Source organism: Tiliqua scincoides, chromosome 3, assembly GCF_035046505.1.
Source record: "Tiliqua scincoides isolate rTilSci1 chromosome 3, rTilSci1.hap2, whole genome shotgun sequence".
In the NCBI taxonomy this organism is placed as follows: Eukaryota; Metazoa; Chordata; class Lepidosauria; order Squamata; family Scincidae; genus Tiliqua; species Tiliqua scincoides.
Window position 1 is genome coordinate 60,542,696 of NC_089823.1, and position 18,486 is coordinate 60,561,181.

General features: G+C 39.2%; 1 protein-coding gene across 1 annotated transcript in view; it reads left to right on the forward strand.

Moving 5' to 3' along the window:
* Positions 1 to 17,996, forward strand: part of SON (SON DNA and RNA binding protein) — a 42,926-nt gene extending 24,930 nt beyond the window's left edge. Inside the window, exons 8-12 of the mRNA XM_066622509.1 lie at positions 341 to 457; positions 10,114 to 10,261; positions 14,460 to 14,528; positions 14,610 to 14,725; positions 16,881 to 17,996. Of these exons, the coding sequence (XP_066478606.1) occupies positions 341 to 457; positions 10,114 to 10,261; positions 14,460 to 14,528; positions 14,610 to 14,725; positions 16,881 to 17,039 (609 nt within the window). The 3' untranslated portion in view covers positions 17,040 to 17,996. The remainder of the gene's footprint in view (positions 1 to 340; positions 458 to 10,113; positions 10,262 to 14,459; positions 14,529 to 14,609; positions 14,726 to 16,880) is intronic.
* Positions 17,997 to 18,486: the final 490 nt, after the last annotated feature.

Below are 18,486 nucleotides of genomic sequence, written 5' to 3' on the forward strand. Positions count from 1 at the left end.
TCAGAGCTTCATTGCCCTTATGATGGTGCTAGAAAGTGGGTTAGGACTACGCCTTAAGTTAGGTAACATACCTTTGAGTAGAATGTAGTCTAAAACAAACCTGTTTCCAGTATTTGAAAGGCTATCTGTATGGAAGTTACAATGCCATTTTTGCTAGTCAGTTTGCATAAACTGAGTGTTAATGCCAATGAGGCTCATCTCACAGTGGTTAGTGTAAATGATTTTGAAATGAATTGTAATTGTTCTTGAAAGTATGTAGTGGCTGCTGCAACAATGAATGGATTTATATGCATTTTCACTTGTAAGAACTGGTTAATTTATTGTATTGTTATGTTTACAGATTGATGCCTGGGCTCAGCTGAATTCTATTCCAGGCCAGTTTACAGGAAGTACTGGAGCACAGGTCTTGACTTCCGAACAGTTATCCAACAGCGGTCCCCAGGCTTGGATTAAAAAGGTAGATGATATTCAGACAGATGAGTCCAATTGTCAAATGTTGAGTCCCTTTGAAATCACTGGAAGAAGTGACAATGACACTCTTAGGACAGTAATAGCCTCCTAAAATGCTTGCAGAAAATAAAATTGAAAGTTGATTTACTTTTGTATTATGTCAAGATGTGTGTGCACTCTTGTTTTGAAATCTGTATCTACTATGCCTAATTAGCTCTGTGTTAATACTGGTTTGGAAGGTAAAATGTATAAACTGGGAGGATGGTTTCTGTTCATGTGTTGAAGACCATTGTTTCAATTAATTCTTTGGTTACTGTTATCTTGTGCTAAAATTGTCCTGAAATATGGGTATAGTTTAAATGTGGTAGTTCCATTTCTGACCTAGTCTGAATTTAATCTGATCTGATTTCAATAGAAATTTGACAGGGAGTTCAATGAATGATTAACAGGGCTGTAAAAATCCACTTGTTTCCCTTAGCTGGGCACACCTTTTGAAGGGGTGATGAAATGGAGATGGAAGTTTTGTCCTCCGTAGTTCCATGTTCTTCATCCTTTACCTTACTTTCATAATGAAATGGGCAATAAACTTATTTAGTGAGACACCCAGTGAGACACCCAGATTTTTTGAGACACCCAGATTTTTGGACCTTTGTTAATCTAGGAGCACAAGCTGACAGGATTGGATTTGCTAACTAAGGTCTTAGGAGAGAACTCTAGGCTTTCCTGCCCTGTGGAATAGAAAGGGATGAATCTTGACTTTCTGATCAGTCCTGAGGGAAGAGAATAATTTAATAATATTATTATTATTTAATGTGTGTTGCTAAGCAATGTAGATATGTTCTCAAATTCATGTTAGGTGGATCTGTTGTTAAGTGAACAGACATAACAATTCATGATACAAAAAACAAATAGGGCTTGCTAACACCAGGCTGGGGACCAGAGCAGCTGGAGCTTTGCCTGGAGTTTTGTTTTTGCTTGCTTTAAAGACTGCTTGCAAATTCTGTCATTGTTGCTGAAGTGGAACAGCTGAACTCATGCCAAACCTGCTTGACTACTGACCATCCTGGTGAGCACGATCCTTTCATCTCAGCAGAAGTGAGGTGTCTGTGACTACCTCTTGCCTCAGTTCTGGAGATCAAAGGATCGTGCTCAGCTGGCAAGTGGCTGGTATAGTGCAAATTCAGCTGTTCCACTTCTGCAATTGTCAGAGAATTTGCAAGCAAAGGGGTGACCCATAGGATGTTCCAGGGAAGTACAGGATGACTTTGCAAGGTGCATGGGGGTGGGTGGGTTGAGGGCTGCAGAGGATCAACCACCATCGTATACGTGGTCTGTTGTTGTTCAGAACACTGACAATCCTGACCCCTGTGCTGCCTGGGGCCAGGACCATAGAAGGTCCTGGGGGCCTTCTGAGTCCTCTGTAGGGCCTTTAAACCTCATTTCTGGTTTCTGTCCAAAAACCTCCCCAGGGCAGAGGCCTCCAGAAGGACAAGGAAGGTGGTGGGGGCGAGCGAGGAAAGTGGTGGCAGTCCTGCAAGCATCACTCTCCCTAGGTATGCCAGTGGTTCAGAAGATTGCTAAGTGATACATGCCCGTAATTTGATGGGGCTATTATAGAGACACAAAGAAGTTTTCGATGGTTAAACAGATTGATAAGTTTGAATGTCTCGCTCTTTTGTGTGGGGACAGCAAAGTTTTTGTGCAGCCTACTTCTGTATGCTGCCAGGCAAGGAACTAGCAAGGTGTATTTGTTTATATGTTGAGCAAGATTGTCTGTGTTGGGGAACAGAGGGAGAACAAACAGATTGTCTATGTTTTCTAATTGGAATAGATCACAGGTTGAAAAGAAAACACAGATGACCAAAATCAAGTATCATTTGGTGCTTCGGGTCAGAGCTGAGAATTTTTTACATAGATCCTGACATGCCTACTGAACTTGTGGTATATTGGATGATTCTGAGAGGAAACCTTAAGGCAGGAAACCTGGGACAAAATTAATGCTATAAAAGTAGTCTTAAGAATTTACTGTTCCAGAGAGTTTAGCAAACTCTTTAGTGTGAGTTTGCATGTTTAGCAAGTATATTTTTATAGCCTTGAAGAAAAATCATTTATTTTTCCCCGGTGTCCATTCTGACATAATTAATTTCATCCACTTTTTAGCTCTGATTGGTTTTTACATAACACTGTCTCTTGGAGCCATCTGGTTTGAAATGTGGGGTGTAGTTGCATTAATATCAGCACTTAGATACAGTAACTGGAGGGATTTATAACTCTGTTCTGTTGATAAATTGTATTATACACTTTTACACTTTTGTAATTAAAATATATGGGAAATACTGTAAATATTATCTGTAAATATTTACCTGCTGAACTGGTTTTCTTTGTGGAAATAAAAGTGGGGAACCAGTGTTTATGAAATGACAGGCGCCATTTTCACAAAGGGTTTTCTGAAATTTCCATTGTATGCTTGTCTTTCATCACCCATGTACAGTTCACAAAAAGGCCATACTTGCTATACTTTAATTGGCAGTGTATCTATTAGGCATATGCCAGTTATTTTTAATAAAATCTGAGAAATCTGAACAAGTTGTTCTTGAATCATGAGATTCTAAAAAGAGAAGAGTTAAAATAACTTCCCCCCCCCCCCTTTGTAATAAGTATGAGTGACATGCCTGGGGTTTTGTCCATCTTTAAGCAGTTACTACTTCATGGCCTCACAACTGGCCCTTTCTAGCTGCTTAATGTTACTATATACTGCCTAGGATTCTTTAAGTGACAGTTGTTTAGTATGGTGGAAACATGTGAGTTCACCTTCATATCCTTAGTGAAAGATGCAGCTCTGAAAGCAGCAGTGCTAGGGTGTTCATTACCTCCATTTCTGACCACTCAAGAGAGTGAACAGCTCCTTGATTCTCATCAGACCTCCTGTGTTGTAATGATTTTCAGCAGTTTCTAATATAAAGGTTCATTTTTAGAAATCACATTTGTTAGATGGAGAGTAAGCAGCACTGCTTTTTGCATTTTCCTTTCTTTTACTATGCAATACCTGAATGTCAGTCTCTTTGGTCATCAGCCCTCCTGGGACTTGGAGTATGGATCTACTAAGCAGAGAAAGAGCCCTCTTGAATAAAATGTTCATTTTGACAGTTTGTTGAATACCATTGTAGTGGGGGTGGCAAAGCATTGGCATTTCTGTTCTTTTCTTCTCAAACTCATACCATCTTTGCTACCAGTGAATTGTTGGATTTCTCTCCTGTAATCTGTGAGGCTGAACTGTTACTCTTTGATAATCTCTAGCACCATCTGTTTCTGTATGTTTCCCCCAGTTCAGAGTTCTTCTGCATTAGTAGTCATATGGTGTTGATGGATTGTGTGGACTTTCCCCTTATAAAGATTATGATTTCCCCAACTATAGGAAAATCAGATGTAATTCAAAAGTGATCCCTTTAAGGTGTTCTTGACTACATATTTATAAAGGGTTTTCAGCAGAGAACTTCCACTTGTATTGCAGGGACATGTTTGCTCCTTTCCTATTCAGTGCTTTGTAGATGAGTTTTTCTCTGTAAACCGCTTTGTGAACTTTTAGTTGAAAGGCGGTATATAAATACTGTTAATAATAATTAATTAATATAAGTACCCGTTGAATAGGAGCAGACATCTCCCTTTTATCCAATTTAAAATTTCCCAAATCAAAGACCTTTTCTAAAGAACCTTTTGGGTTTTGTTCAAATAACCTGCAATCCTACTAGGTGCTCTTCATGCGAGTAAGTTCCATTTGAATTCAGTGGGGCCTGTTTTCAAGTAAATACAGACATGATTGAACAGTTAATTCTTTGTAAGTGAAATCATAAAAAGTCAACTATTCACCATTAGCCAACATAATATAACTTGACTATTTTCTATGAGCACAGAAATTGGGATATTTTGAGTCATATAAATATTATATTACTTTGACTCTGTGCTGAGTTAACTAGGGAACCTTTAGTGGTATTGATGTTTGTTTGAGAAGTGAAATTATCATCTGATTGCAGATTTTTTAGAGTAGACTTTTTTTAGTGTTAGAGGCAGAGCATACTGACATTCATGTCCTTTTGAACTTAATGTGTGAGATTTGATTGTTAATATGCCTCATGTTGTAGAAAGAGAGCCACTTTTAAAAAAACCAGTGGCAGTTTGTTGTTTGGTTTTGTTTTCATTTGTTTGATTTTTTTTAGTAATGTGACTTAATATGTTTGGGCATAGGGTTGTTGAACAATACACCTAAAATGAAAGACAACTTCAGTCAGAAATTATTTTTATCTTACGTTCTCTTCAATGATGTAATCAGCTCACAAATGCAAAAATATTAAACTCTTCACAATACTTGTGCTGCACATTCATTCTTCTTTAGGTTTTATTTGTTGGTTCAAGTATACAATGAAGCATAAGAGACTCTTGGAAGAACTTTGTAAAATACTTAGGCCTAAGAATCACACAGCTAATTCCAGGCCTCCAACAGTTATTTGAAAAATAACATTTATGCATGAAATTAGTTATAGGCCCCCTGTGCCATGTGACAAGCTTTGTTTGAGGGGAATTTAAATGAGAGCAGTATCATAAGTAATTTTTGATATTGCATACATGGTGTGGGGAGTGCCTGCTAGTTAAAAGGGGAAAAAAATTCCACTAGGCATGTGCAAATTCTTGGGCACATCTAAAGTACTTTTTGAATCACAGATTTACTTGTACAGTTCTAAGAATTTTTACTTGGAAGTAAGTCTCACTGTGTTCAATGGTGCTTACTCCCAAGTAAGTGTGTTTAGATGTGTTCTTAAAAATTATAGCACATTTGGATTTTACAACAGTGCCATCTAACTTCTGTTACCAAAAATAATTCTTCACACCTTAGATTTTTCTGTATGCAACTGGATTTCTTGTAATATGTTAACATATTTGTAGATGAGTTTGTAGTTGTCTGTACTACAAAAAAAAAAAGTGCTCTAGGCACTTGCAAGCTATGAGAAGTTAATATTGTTTTCTTCTGTATTCTCTTTGTCACCTGAGAAACGTGAAAAGATTTTGTAATTTCACTTTCTTAAAAAAGGAGAAGTGACCAAGCATGATATTTCTGGAAGGAGGGCACTTCAAGACGGTTGTCATGGTGTATTATGGTGTGAGTGAAGCTGTGTGTGTGAAAGAGAGAGAGTTACTCAGACGTTTGGAATGCTGTGCTCTTCTGAAGCTTCCCTTGTCCCAGTACTGTGTCCCCCTTCAGGATCTAGATTTCATCTGGAGGGCCCTGGCTGCGCGACCGTACATGATTGCTGCAATGAACAGGAGTCCTGCTGCTGAGAGTGCCCTGGTGGAAAATGTGTAGGAAAAAAGGGGTAGTGCTTCATTGGTGTTGGACTATAATAATGATCTTCCCTTACTTCAGAAATCAATGACTGCCAGTAATAATGTCTTCTGAGAGCAATGCAAGATCCACCAACAAAGTAAGCATTTCCTGCTAACAACAAACAAGGGAATTGTGGGCGTGGGGCAGACATTTTCATTTCTCTTTTTGAGTTAGATTGGTGTATAGATTTCTTAAATCTGGCTAAGGTGGGAAGACCGGTTTGCTGATTCTAGACTTTTTCAGGCTGCTTAAACTGGTAGATTTCTGATCACACCATTTTATCTGATTTATATTATAATAATTAAAAAAGAAACCTAAAAAACCACTACTGGAATCTGCATATTTATTGTACTTGCCAGTTAAAACCAGATTAAGGCTGCAATCTTATATATACTTCCCAGGGAATAAATCCCATTGAACTCAGTGGGTCTTGCCTCTGAGTAGACTTGTACAAGATTGTGCTGTAAAACATATTAAACATGTGATTTTACTCAATGGTTCTATCACATAAGTAATAATCTTCTTTTTGTGGGCAACATGCAGTCAGTTGTGTTTTGTCTGCATGCACGTATGCATATACATACACAGGTAGTTGGCATCCTAAAAACAATAGCATTCTTTTTTTAAGGGTGATTTCTGCTGTTGCAGAAATTGGCTTGGGAAAATGAGGTGTGTCTGCTCTGATGACTTGGATACCAGAATGAACCTGGATATGGTTTCTAGTAGTCAAAAAGCAGGACTTCAGTGTAATGCTCAACTTCCTATTCCTTACCATCACCTTAGTAGCCATGATACCTCCAGTCTTGGCCCCATGAATCCTGGAAGTAGAACATATTATGCAAAGTAATTATTCACAACTTATTCTGAGCACAGAATATTGATTTCTGTGATGGCAAATTTGAGTGCACAGCCTGCCTTCTTACTATTCCCCCGTTATCTTTTTATCTTCAACATTGTGCTTGGTTTTGGGGGTTCTTTTGCTTCATAGATGCAAGTATGTGCACCATATTGCCATAGTTGTGTCTGTTTAGAGAAAAATATGAAGACCACTGACCAGTATGAATGAATGAATGAAGCTCTTTATATGTGGCTAAACAAAGTACTGGTGACTCTCTATGAGAAACATTGATTTGGGTCAGTGGAGATGGTCTGTAAGAGCACCGGTATGCAAAAGTTTAATTTCTAAAACCATTACAGACTTTGCACATACTATCAGTGGCAGACATAGTCTGCTCACTGTAGTCCATTGTTCTGTGTTTTTCTTATAGGTATTCATCCTTGCACCCAGGATTGGGTATTCTTGGAGTTCCCATTTGTGTGGGCTTTTCTTGGCATTGAATGAATCTGGTAAATTGTAATTTCTTACCTCTTTGGTTGCTAACCCTTCTTGTGCCAGTCTAGACTTCAAACTAGAATTTTCTTTTTTGGTGTTGGTGTTGATTTTTTCCTTCAAAAGTTCTTACTGCTAGATGCCTATTAGGTTTTAATTTCTTGTGCTGTAAACTGAACATAGATGAATCAAATCTCCCTAACTTCATTTACAGGAAATAATATCACTAGAGCTTAGCACCATCTGGTAGCAGGAGAACTAAAAGATAGTTGGTCTCATTTCGATTTGAAGATTCAGAGATGAGAAATTGCCATAGAAACCACATAATGAATTTTGGAATGGAAACTTATAATATAAATACTATCTTAGTAGCTAATGGAACTAAAAATACAGGTTTCTCAATTTCTCTGTCTTCCTGAGTCCTTTTTAAAAAGTTAGTCTTAAATCACAATATTTGCTGATAATTATGTTTTCAGTTTTTAGAATATTTTAGTCACATGATTCAAACTGGGTTTAGCTCTGTCTTACTGTACCACTCTTAACATATCTATATTCAAGTAGTATGAATTATTTTGTATGAATTCTTACAAGCTGGGCTGTTATTCTTAATTTAATATTCCCATCTGAAACAGAGTAAAGTTAAGGATCTTTCCCATAGCTAAAGTTTGAGTTAGTATCTGAACTGCATTTCTGTCATTTCAAGCCCTTGTTCAGTTTCCAGACCATGTTGAGCTTTGTATATATAACATAAGCATCTTAAGTTTGCCATATCAACTTGACAGTGCTGTTTCACTCTGAATGACTTCTCTGTTGGCAGCTGCCAAATAAAATACACAAAAATCTTCCAGCTGGATGTTTCAAGCTGAGTGCTTTGTTTCCCATGTTATTACTTTTGGAAATTGTTCTGAAATAATTTGTAGGGCTCTAAATGCTTGTCTTGGATGCTGAAGATTCAGTGACTCAAACCCATAATCCAGAACAAGTGAGGCATGCTGAAATTTCATTGAAATAATCAGTGTTTGGATTTGGAATTAGGCATACCTGGCTTCCTCTCATTCGAACTATAGTACCATGGGTAACCATGGATGTAGTTGGTATAGCTACTTGTCAAGCTAATTAGGAAAGGGAATGCCATATTTTCGGGGTTGCTTTTCAGAGCTGAATTTTGAGTTTAAAATCATGCACTCTTACTTTTAAACTGGGAAAAAAAACTGCTGGTGTTTCCTCCCAAAATTAATTTTGAAAAACATACGAGAAATTCCTGCGGCCTTCCAAAAACTTGTCAAGAAGTTGGTCTGTGTCGTCTTTGTGAACTGATACACATTGGTGATGAAACAGGCGTTGTTGATGAACATTCTATCATTGCAAAGCAGGTACAAAAGAGGAGTCGGAACCCTGGGTGACATTGACTGGGGTTTGTATCATTCTCTGTCTGCATGGTTGCCCTTTTCTAATGAGAGGTTCCTGGAAAGGAGAGGGATGAAAATGGAAGTAAGTAAAAGCCACTCTAGGTGTATCTACTTGGAGGCAGTTGGTATCTGGCATCAGCTAATGTGTCTCTGTGTACACAAACTGCATGGCTTGCACCAGACCAAAAATGAATGAGAGAGGTAATGCCTGCCTCAGTTTAGCTTATCCTTATATCAGAACACCTTTTTCAAAATAATATCCAGTTGCATGATGTACAGGTATCTGTATAATTGCATTAGAGGTAATACTAGTGGAAATGATATTACTTCTATCCTGAAAACGTTATCATTTGATATTTGAACACCTGAAAATGGGGAACTTGATTCATGTTGCAATGGGGATGTGTCATAATTGTCCTGATGAAAAGCATATCGTTCATAAGAATGTGCTTTGTTTGCTTTCAAAATCTGTATTTAGTAAATGTAAACAAAACTAGATTGAAAGCAAATAAATACTTGACGTGTACATTGATACCAAGAGATTTAAGGCTTTGTGTCTTGTAAGGGACTACATGAGAATAATTAAGTTTGTAAATGCTACCAATGTATATTTTTAACACAAGCAGTTTTGCATTGGGTGGGGCAGAAAAGAGAGATGATAGTTCACAGAATAGCCTGTGAACTTTCACCCCTCTATATGGAAACTTGTTTCAGGGCCAAATCTGCCTTGTAGCTGCCTTCTTGCCACGGTCAATGCCAGCCCTACTATTCACAACACTGCGGCCATCGAGGCCTAGGTACGTAACGTTTAAGGAGTTTTTAAAGTACTTTACAGCAGAGAGAATGTTTATTTCTAGTTTGGTAATCTTACTGTATTTAATAGTATGACATGCGTTATTCAAAACAACTATCCCATGATGCTGTTGAACTGGGTGTCAGTGTTTTTTAAAGAAATTCTATCATTTATGAGTGCTTTCGGGGGGGAAATGAGCATACACTTGTTTGTGAAATAAAATGGGAGGAAATGTTTATATTCAAAATATGCCTAAATAGTATCTAACATTTCCATTTCTAAATGTTTGTATTTTATTCAATAACTAGGTACGCTTGGCACAATTATTGCCAGTTAAACACATAACACTGCCTCCTTTCACAAGATGAGAAGAGATACATTGGAAGCACAGTAGTGTATTTAAAATGCCTGTTATCTTTTTAAAAAAATGCATATAATTTGTAGATTATTTACATTTCCATGTTGAATGAAAACATTGAGGGTAGCATCCAGAGTTGCTTGCTCCAGAGGAAGGGAATCTTACTCCAGAGAAAGAATAACTCTGAACGCTACTCTACATTTTAACAAAAAGCTGTTTCTCATTAGATATCTAACTAAAATGTATTCAACTTGAAATCTGACTTAATATGTAAAGAAAAATGTCTTGATTTCAGCTGATTGGTAGAAAAATAAGAAACATTAGAAAGCTTTGTTTTTGGTTAGTACTCTTTCAACTAAATGAAATGTTCCTTTTTACTGTTTTTTCTTTGGATAGGATCAATTTCTGAGAGCTGCCCCCGTATCTGGAGGAATGGGAGCCCAACTCATGAGAAAGATGGGGTGGAGAGAAGGAGAAGGTTTGGGAAAAAACAAAGAAGGAAACAAGGAGCCTATTCTAGTTGATTTTAAGATTGATCGAAAAGGTGAGCTTTTTTCTTGGCTATTTTGTCTACCTCGAGTCCAAGGAAGATGATCCAGGAATCAAATATGGATGTAAGCACCACTTTTGGATATAGTGAACAGGAGGGTTTTGATGGTGGTAAAGGATGAAGAGGCCTCTGCATTCAGCATGGCCAGTCCATCTCTCCCAGTACATGCTTCACAAAGCAAATGGTCAAAGCTGAACATCTGTCTGGGCAGGGAGGGGAACTGATTCAAGTCCTCAAGCAGGCAAATAGACCATTGGTTTACAATGCAAGGATCTCTGCTGGGCTGTTGTTTTTCTTGTGTAGAAGGGAGCTGTCTTGAGGGCTCTGGAACCCTTTTTCACAAGTGACCAAAATGAGCTGTTGAGTACCACCCAGTTTCTTCATGAAAGAATGGCCCAGAAATCAAAGGGTCTTTTGAAATTCCAACAACTACTCCATATTATAAAGCAGCCATTTTCGACCACTGTGCCATGGCACACTGGTGTGCCGTGAGTGGTCCACAGGTGTGCCACAGGAATTTGAGGGAAGGTCATTTATTAGTATGGCCAATAGGGATGTGAGGCCCCCACTGGCAGCATGGTGTGCTTTGACAATTATAAAAAACCTGACGGTGTACCTTGCCAGTTTTAGTGCCTTGTCACTGTGCGGTGAGATGAAAAGGGTTGAAAATCGCTGTTATGAAGAAAAGATGTAACTTTTTCTGCCTAGATTGGGGCGTCAAACTTGTTTCTTATAGAAGGCCAAAGTTAGCGTTCATGGTACCTACTGCGGGCTGGAAGTTACATCATTAAGCAGAAAGTGACACCTTTAAGCAAATAATGGCAAGAAATAAGCACTTTGTTCTCACATAGAAACTCATTAACTGCAAATAACAGAAGAGAGAAAATATGCAAATCTTGTTCATATTTTCAAGACAAAGGTAAGCCCAAATCAAGGTGGGAGAGCCCAATTATAACAGTGGCCAGATAAATTGCTTCTGGGGGATGCATTCTGCCTGTGGGCCTTATGCTTGACACCCCTGGCCTGTATTCTTTCTAGAATGGCTTTTTGTTCCAATCAGATTCCAGTTAGGCTCTTGTAGGCACGTGCACATTTTTGATGCTTTATCAATAATGTTGTAAGACTACTAACTTCAGTACAGCCAGATGTGAAATGTTAACCATGACCCAAAGGGTGAGATAGTAGAGAATTGCAACCAGGTAAGACAAAATATTGTTGGATTTATCTGTATTTAAATAGCATTTAGTTGACTTGTTTAAGATTCCTCTAAAAGACAAGAGAATCTCAGAGTGGCTTGGGTAGACCAGTGATTCTTAAACTTTGTTCCTTGCAAACCTGGTTTGCTGCTTCCTTGCGGATCATCATATTTTCCTATATTGTGACTGTTACTGGGGAGGCTGCTAGAAAGAATTCCAAATCTCATCTCTACTCTGCTGCAGCGATGCTTTGTACTGCAACCAAAAGAATGAAAGCATGGGATGAAAGAGAAACGAAAGTGTTGCTAAACAAAGGGTAGCTGTTGCTAAGTTTGTGCATGGTCCATGACTCCGTGCAAATGCTTGCAGTAGAAACTTGGACAGAACCCTCTGACTCTTCCAGAGCATTTTTCTCTGCCCTTCTCCTGGTCTTTTGGACCTCCCCAAAAGTTCCCTCTTGGGTAGGGGTTACAAGCAGCATGACAATGCATGTCTGAATAGTGTTTTTCTGCTGTATCAGTGCAAACAATGCCTTGATGTGCTACCACAACTATTCACATCTGTATATTATTTCTTTTTAAAATGCTTTTAATATAATGAAATGATAATAAAGGAACGTGACAAATTGCAGAAAAAAAAGATTCAGTTCGAGAATGGGCCACTTAATACAAAATAGTCCGCTGCAGTGTTTCTCAAATTGTGGGTCGGGACCCACTAGGTGGATCGCAAGCCAATTTCCGGTGGGTTTCCATTCATTTCAATATTTTATTTTTAATCTATTAGACGTGATGCTATCATTTTATGTGACTGTATTTGGGAAATGTTACAGACCTGTACTTTTAAGAAGCTACTATGTATATTCTTTTAATAATGGTAGTCAATGGGACTTCTGGGTAAATGTGAGTAGGATTGCAGCCTAGGATTGTGAAAAATGTTCCTGCTTGATGATGTCACTTCCGGTCATGACATCACTTCCAGTGTGTCCTATCAGGTTCTCATTCTAAAAAGTGGGTCCGGGTGTTAAATGTGTGAGAACCATTGGTCCACTGGATGCAAGTTTGCTATCCACTGCCTACAATGTTTTAAATATATAAAGACAACATTTCAACATTTCAGTGATGAAGAAATTTGAAAGCAGCAGCTTGTGCAGCTGGTACATCTATATATACTTATAAATACTGTGTTCAGTCACTTTTAGATATTATCCAAATATATGCATATTTATCTTAAAATTTATAGGCATTCTGCTTTATCTGCAGGGGTTCTGTTCCAGAATCCCCTGTGGATATCTGAAACTGTGGACATGGGTGAATGCCTGTCCCCATGGGGGAGGCTAGACCTGATCCGAGGCTAACTAAATTCGTGGAAACGGGGACACCCCCCCCCCCCGTATCTGTTTAAGTTATTCTTATGGTGAAATAAGGTCTCTGAATCTTGGGTGGTAATCAGTGACTGCAGTTTGGCTAGACTGGAGCAGTCACGTAGGAGACCAAAGATGCTCCTGCAGATGGGAAAACACCTGTCAAGTTCACACATCTGGAACTTTGGCATTCATAATGGGGGATGCGGTGATTTTTGTCAACTTGCACAGATTTTGAAGATCGCTTAAAAAGAACTTTTGTTTTTTGCTTAATTGGTTGTTAAATTCTTATAGAAACGGTATGTATATCTTTTAAAATATTCACTGTTTCTGAGGCCATGCCACCTGTTTGGGCTTTTCTGTAACCTTTTTGCTAACCCATCTTTCTTGCTTGTTAGTTTGTATTTCGTACCTTTTGACTTTACTGAAGATATAGTCATGATCTTAATTGTTTGCAATGATGAGAGATTAAATGTAACCTTTTACATTTACATTGGAGAATGCCCTTGCGCCAGCACAGGTAGGGCTAAACGGCTTCTCCTCTGTGTGGGGGCTGTTTTTCCATTTTATCACTACCTTGCTAAGGGAAAGGTCAGCTGCTGATGGTCTTGCAGCCTGCTCTCATTTTTGTTTAGTTATTTAAATTTACAGCCTCCTACCTTTGCAGCACTAACTGAGAGATCTGTGGCAGAGGGAAGGGTGTTTGGCTGCGTCATTTTCTATACTCACAACTGCTAATGTTTGGGAAGGGTGTTTGGCTGCGTCATTTTCTATACTCACAACTGCTAATGTTTTATGAATACATACAGCAGAAAAACAATAGTTCAATTTTCCTATACATGGCAGTAATCTCTTTGCGATTTCTTGCCTGGAAAGCATTCCTGTGAATTTGGCATTTGGCTTTCATTTTGAAGACAGAGCCATGTTTTACCTTATGCAGTCATTAACAGGACTGAGATAGGCTTTGTCAAATTCTATGCTTGGGACATTTTTGACACAGTAATAAATAAGGAAGTTTGTTCACTGAGTGGCTTGCATTTTGTTTTGTTTTATTATACTTTCACATGTTACAAAACTTGTCTAGTGCTGCAATGGCTATGGAAATACTTGGTCATATGTATATTTAGCAAATATGCATCAAGATGGTACTTGGGTAGCAAGTATGATGTTCATGCAACAAAAATATGATGTGGATTTATTGCCTGCTGATCATTGTATTGCCATGTTTATGGGAAAAATATTATCATATTGGCCATGGCTAACTTTGGGAGCCAATAAAGTACTAGTTTTGTATGAAAGTACCCTTTTTTCCTCTGAAATAAATACTTTGTTGTGATGTGAACCAAAGCTTACATCCAAAGATCATTTTCTAACCTATTGAACTATGATATCAAGAGATCTGGTTCCTGTGGCAGATCATTGCACTGACTTTCACTTATCTGATTTGCTTAGTTAGGACTCCGCTTATCCCTTGATACCGAAGTGGGTGGCTATGCTTTTGGAATCTGTTGGTAATACTGCACTGGCTTGATCTTGGTTGTTGGCTTAAAAGAATAGGTTTCAGTAGAGTTCTTACTCAATATGAGAGATAGAAGACGAAGAATGCACTAAATAAGTTTTTTTCTCCTTTTTTTAGGCTTGGTTGCAGTGGGGGAAAAGACACAGAAGAGGCATGGACTTTTCAGTGCAGTGAAAGATCTTTCAGGTAAAGCTTTAATGCATGGATCAATTTGAGTGATTCAGGTAATTCTAGATAAGTTCTAAAACAAAATCTGTTATCTTTAAGGCAAGCACCCAGTTTCAGCGTTGGTGGAGGCCTGTAATAAAAGAAGATGGTCACCTCCTGTATTTGTACTGGTGCATGATAATGGGCCTGAGCATCGCAAGCATTTTCTCTTTAAGGTAAGGTGGAATTTTCTTTAAAGTGCCAACAATTCTGTTAGAAATGAATTTGGCACTTAAAAATGGAAGTTGATAGTCACTGGTACCACCATAGGAGGCTGTCTTGAGTCAGACCATTGGTCTGTCTAGCATTGTGACACTTAAGGGCGCAATCCTATTTTGTACTAGAACAGGCAAGCTAGGAGGCTTGTGCTGTATCTAGCGCAGGATAGGTGCCCAAAGTGGCTCAGCCAGAAGTAAGGGGAAACTATTCCCCTTGCCTCCAAGTAAGCCACCCTGACCCCAATGGGTCTCCTCTGACTTGCGCCACCTCCTGAGGTGCTGCACACTCCTCAGGAATGGGGGTTGTGATATGGCATAACTGCTGAGTCCCAACCCCGCATCCCATTCCTTGCCTGCACCCCAGGGTCACCCACCGCCTGCCCTCCTGCCCTCCCCCCGCCCATTCCAGAGTCTTGCACTGGCCAAGCTTGGCTGACACAAGGCTCAGAGCCTCTGTCGATGTGGAGGATGAAGTCAGCCTCCACAGGCTGGCGTGCCGAACTAACCGACTCACGAGGAGGCGCAAGCGTGCCTTATGGCACGTTTGTGACCCTCCTGGGCCAGCTCAAGGGACTTGGGCCGGCCCAAGGACCAGTTAGGATTGCACTGTAAGTAGATTTCCACAGGTCTTTCGCATCTCTACTGGGAGATGCCAAGGACTGAGGCTGGGATGTTCTGCATGTCCTTTACTGCTGAGACATGGTTCTTCCCCACTAACAGTATATAGGAAATGTGTATTCAGATTGCTTTATTCTGCTTCCTTTATTTCTCCATGCCCTATCACAATAATAATACATTTGTGTTAGAGGTGGATCAGAAAAGGCATTCTGCTGAAAAGAAAAGAATGTATACTCTTTTCTTGAATGTCTTATTATAAATAAGGTGTAGAGGAAAGTGCTGTGAGTTACCTCAGCAGGGAAGTTACCATGTTTTGCTGTGGGCTGTTTTATACCAAAAGAGGATAAAGGGAACGTATTTGCTCTCCACGTGCAAGTATTTGGAAAGTAAAAGTGTGTGTAAGAGAGAGCCTTCTTCAGCTACATGCATGGAGGCTGAGTGGTCAGAAATTGCAAACCTGACTGTTTCTGATAGGGTGGTGGACATCCTCTAGGAGGCCATCCACTGATAGGGTTTATCACACTACTTGGGTTTGCAGTTCTGAGCCAGGCCAGGGCTCTGATCCCTGCTCAGGTTACTCTCCTGCTCATCTTGGAATTCCTCCAAGACAGTGTTGACCTTGGTCTTAAAAGCTCCAAACCTTGAAATGTCTGTCTGTAGCTTTGGGCTCAGTATTGGTTTTGTGGGTGCTCATGTCATCCCTCAGCCCTTGAGGGAAATGTCCATCAAGACACTTTTCCTAGTGGTAGTCACATTGGCCCACAGTCTCAGAACTAGCAGTCTTGTCAGCCAATGCCATGTTCTGAATCTTCTGCTGAGATAAAGCAGTTCTTAGGTTAGATCAGTGGTCCCCAAAATTTTATTTTCATGGTACCCCTAGGCCAATTGTAATATTTTTCACTATGCCCCTTGCTGTGCTTCCTTTTAAATATCCCGGGGTACCTTTAAAACTCTCCCATGGTACTGTGGCTCTCCTCTGAGTTTACTGCTGCACTGGAGAGCAGCAAGTAGGGAGAATGGAGAATTTCCTTACTGTGAATTTTTCCCCTATTTATGACCTGACAGGGGTCCCTCTCCTGGCTTACCTGAACAGGTCTCAGTCTACAGCAGGGGTGTCAGACTGGTTTACAGAGTCTGCTGAGGGCCAGAAGTGACATTTTTAAACAGGATGTCATTAAGCAGGTGATGGCTGGAAATAAGCACTTGGTTCCCACATAAAAAAACTCATTGGCTGCAAATTATAGAAGAAAAATTGTGCCAATCTTGATCATATTTTCATGATATAGGAGAGCCAAATTATAACGCAGGCTGCCATTTCAGCTGTGCCACTTCTGCTGAGGCATCACTTTGCAGCTCAGCAGCTGAGAGGTGGTCTGTGAGACAATGAGTTTGCAGGCGGCAAAGCAGGTATATCCATATTTTTGTCTTCTCCAGGTAGGAAAAAACCTCTCTTGGGTAATAAATGTGTTATATATTTCTCCCCTTTTTCAAACAGGTGATGGTCAATGGAGTCGAACACAAGCCTACTAACCCCAGTCCTAATAAGAAGCACGCTAAGGCCGCAGCAGCCACCGTGGCCCTGCAAGCATTGGGAATAGTACCAAAGGAGCTCATGGCTAATGCCACCAGCTTCAGGAGTGCCTCACACATCTGACTCTTGTTTTTATATTGACATTTCAGATAATTTTATTCTGCACAAACGGTATTTCCTTCCAGTCATTTTGTAAATACATTAGCAGCACATTGTAAAAACTGTACAGACACCTTCAAGCTTTTGTTTTTGTACATGGAAAATGTATTTAAATCACATTTAGTTTTGGTATGTTTATATTATTGATGTTAGTGATGTAATTATTTCTTAAAATTACTAAAAAATCAAAACAAGACTTTGGAGGTATCTGTAACTTGTCTTCAAACTCAGCCCATTTTCTTTTCAATATGGAATGTAAACTCTTACTGTTTTGTACCACGATGCAGTTCCCATAGTTTTGGTAAGAGTTTCTGTTGTAATGCATTTAAAGACTTTGTAATCTGTTAAGTCTGCAACAATTGCTGGAGCTAATGCTAGATAGGTATCAGGCCCCTACTGCTTTAACAGCAAAGATAACATGATTAGGTTTTGCTGGATACTGCTGCTATTACTATTCCCTCCCTCCCTCCCTCCCACTTTTGACAGCTATTTGGAGTCAAATACAATTGTTGTTTGGGAAAGATCTACATTTAAATTGAGCAGGAAGCATATCCAGCAATAGAACTAATCAACATTGCAACATTAAAATCTCTCCCTGCATGTTTTCATACAAAAGACAGGGCTGTCATTTTCTCTCCCTACCACATTGTCTGATTTGATTGTATAAATTTGTGGTTTCAGTGAATTTTAAGCTATAACTGGATGGGGGTGTAGAATGATACTAACATTGTTGTACTCAGCTTGGTCAATAAAGCAGCACACATACATTATTGTTTACTGATCAGTACATTAAAATGTATGTTCTGATTTCCTGTACTAAGAGGTAGTCCTAGTGAATCGTGCCATTAATTCTTAGTATTTCCTATGGCTGTCCTTAAAACTTCTTGTACATTAAACCTAATCTTTTCATTTAAAAAAAAATTAGCATCATTAAATTGTGTGACTATATTAGATCTAAAGGGGAGAGAGAATCAGGGAGTCTTCCTTTTCAATGCACCATCTTCAGGAAAGGTTTTTTTTGGTCTAGTGTGTGAAATGGTACACATGGTAGGCCATAAGGTTATCCACTACAGAGGACACAGAATAAATGGTCATAAATGGTTTTACACAGAGTCTCCTTTTCTCTTCAGTGGGCCAGAATAAAGATAAAATAATCGATACAAACACTATAACAGCATAAATCACTTAAAAGACCAATAAGAAAACACTAATTCTGGTTTTTGCAGCAAAACCCCCCTCCCTTCTCACATAGCAGTCCCCCCCACCCTAGCAACTACTTACATGGCTTTCTTCTCCTGAGGACAACTTTGAGAACCACTGACAGTTTGATAGGTTCTGTGTGTGTTTTTTTTAGTAGTAGTAGTAGTAACTTTATTGTCATTGTGCTACAGCACAACGAAATTTATGCACC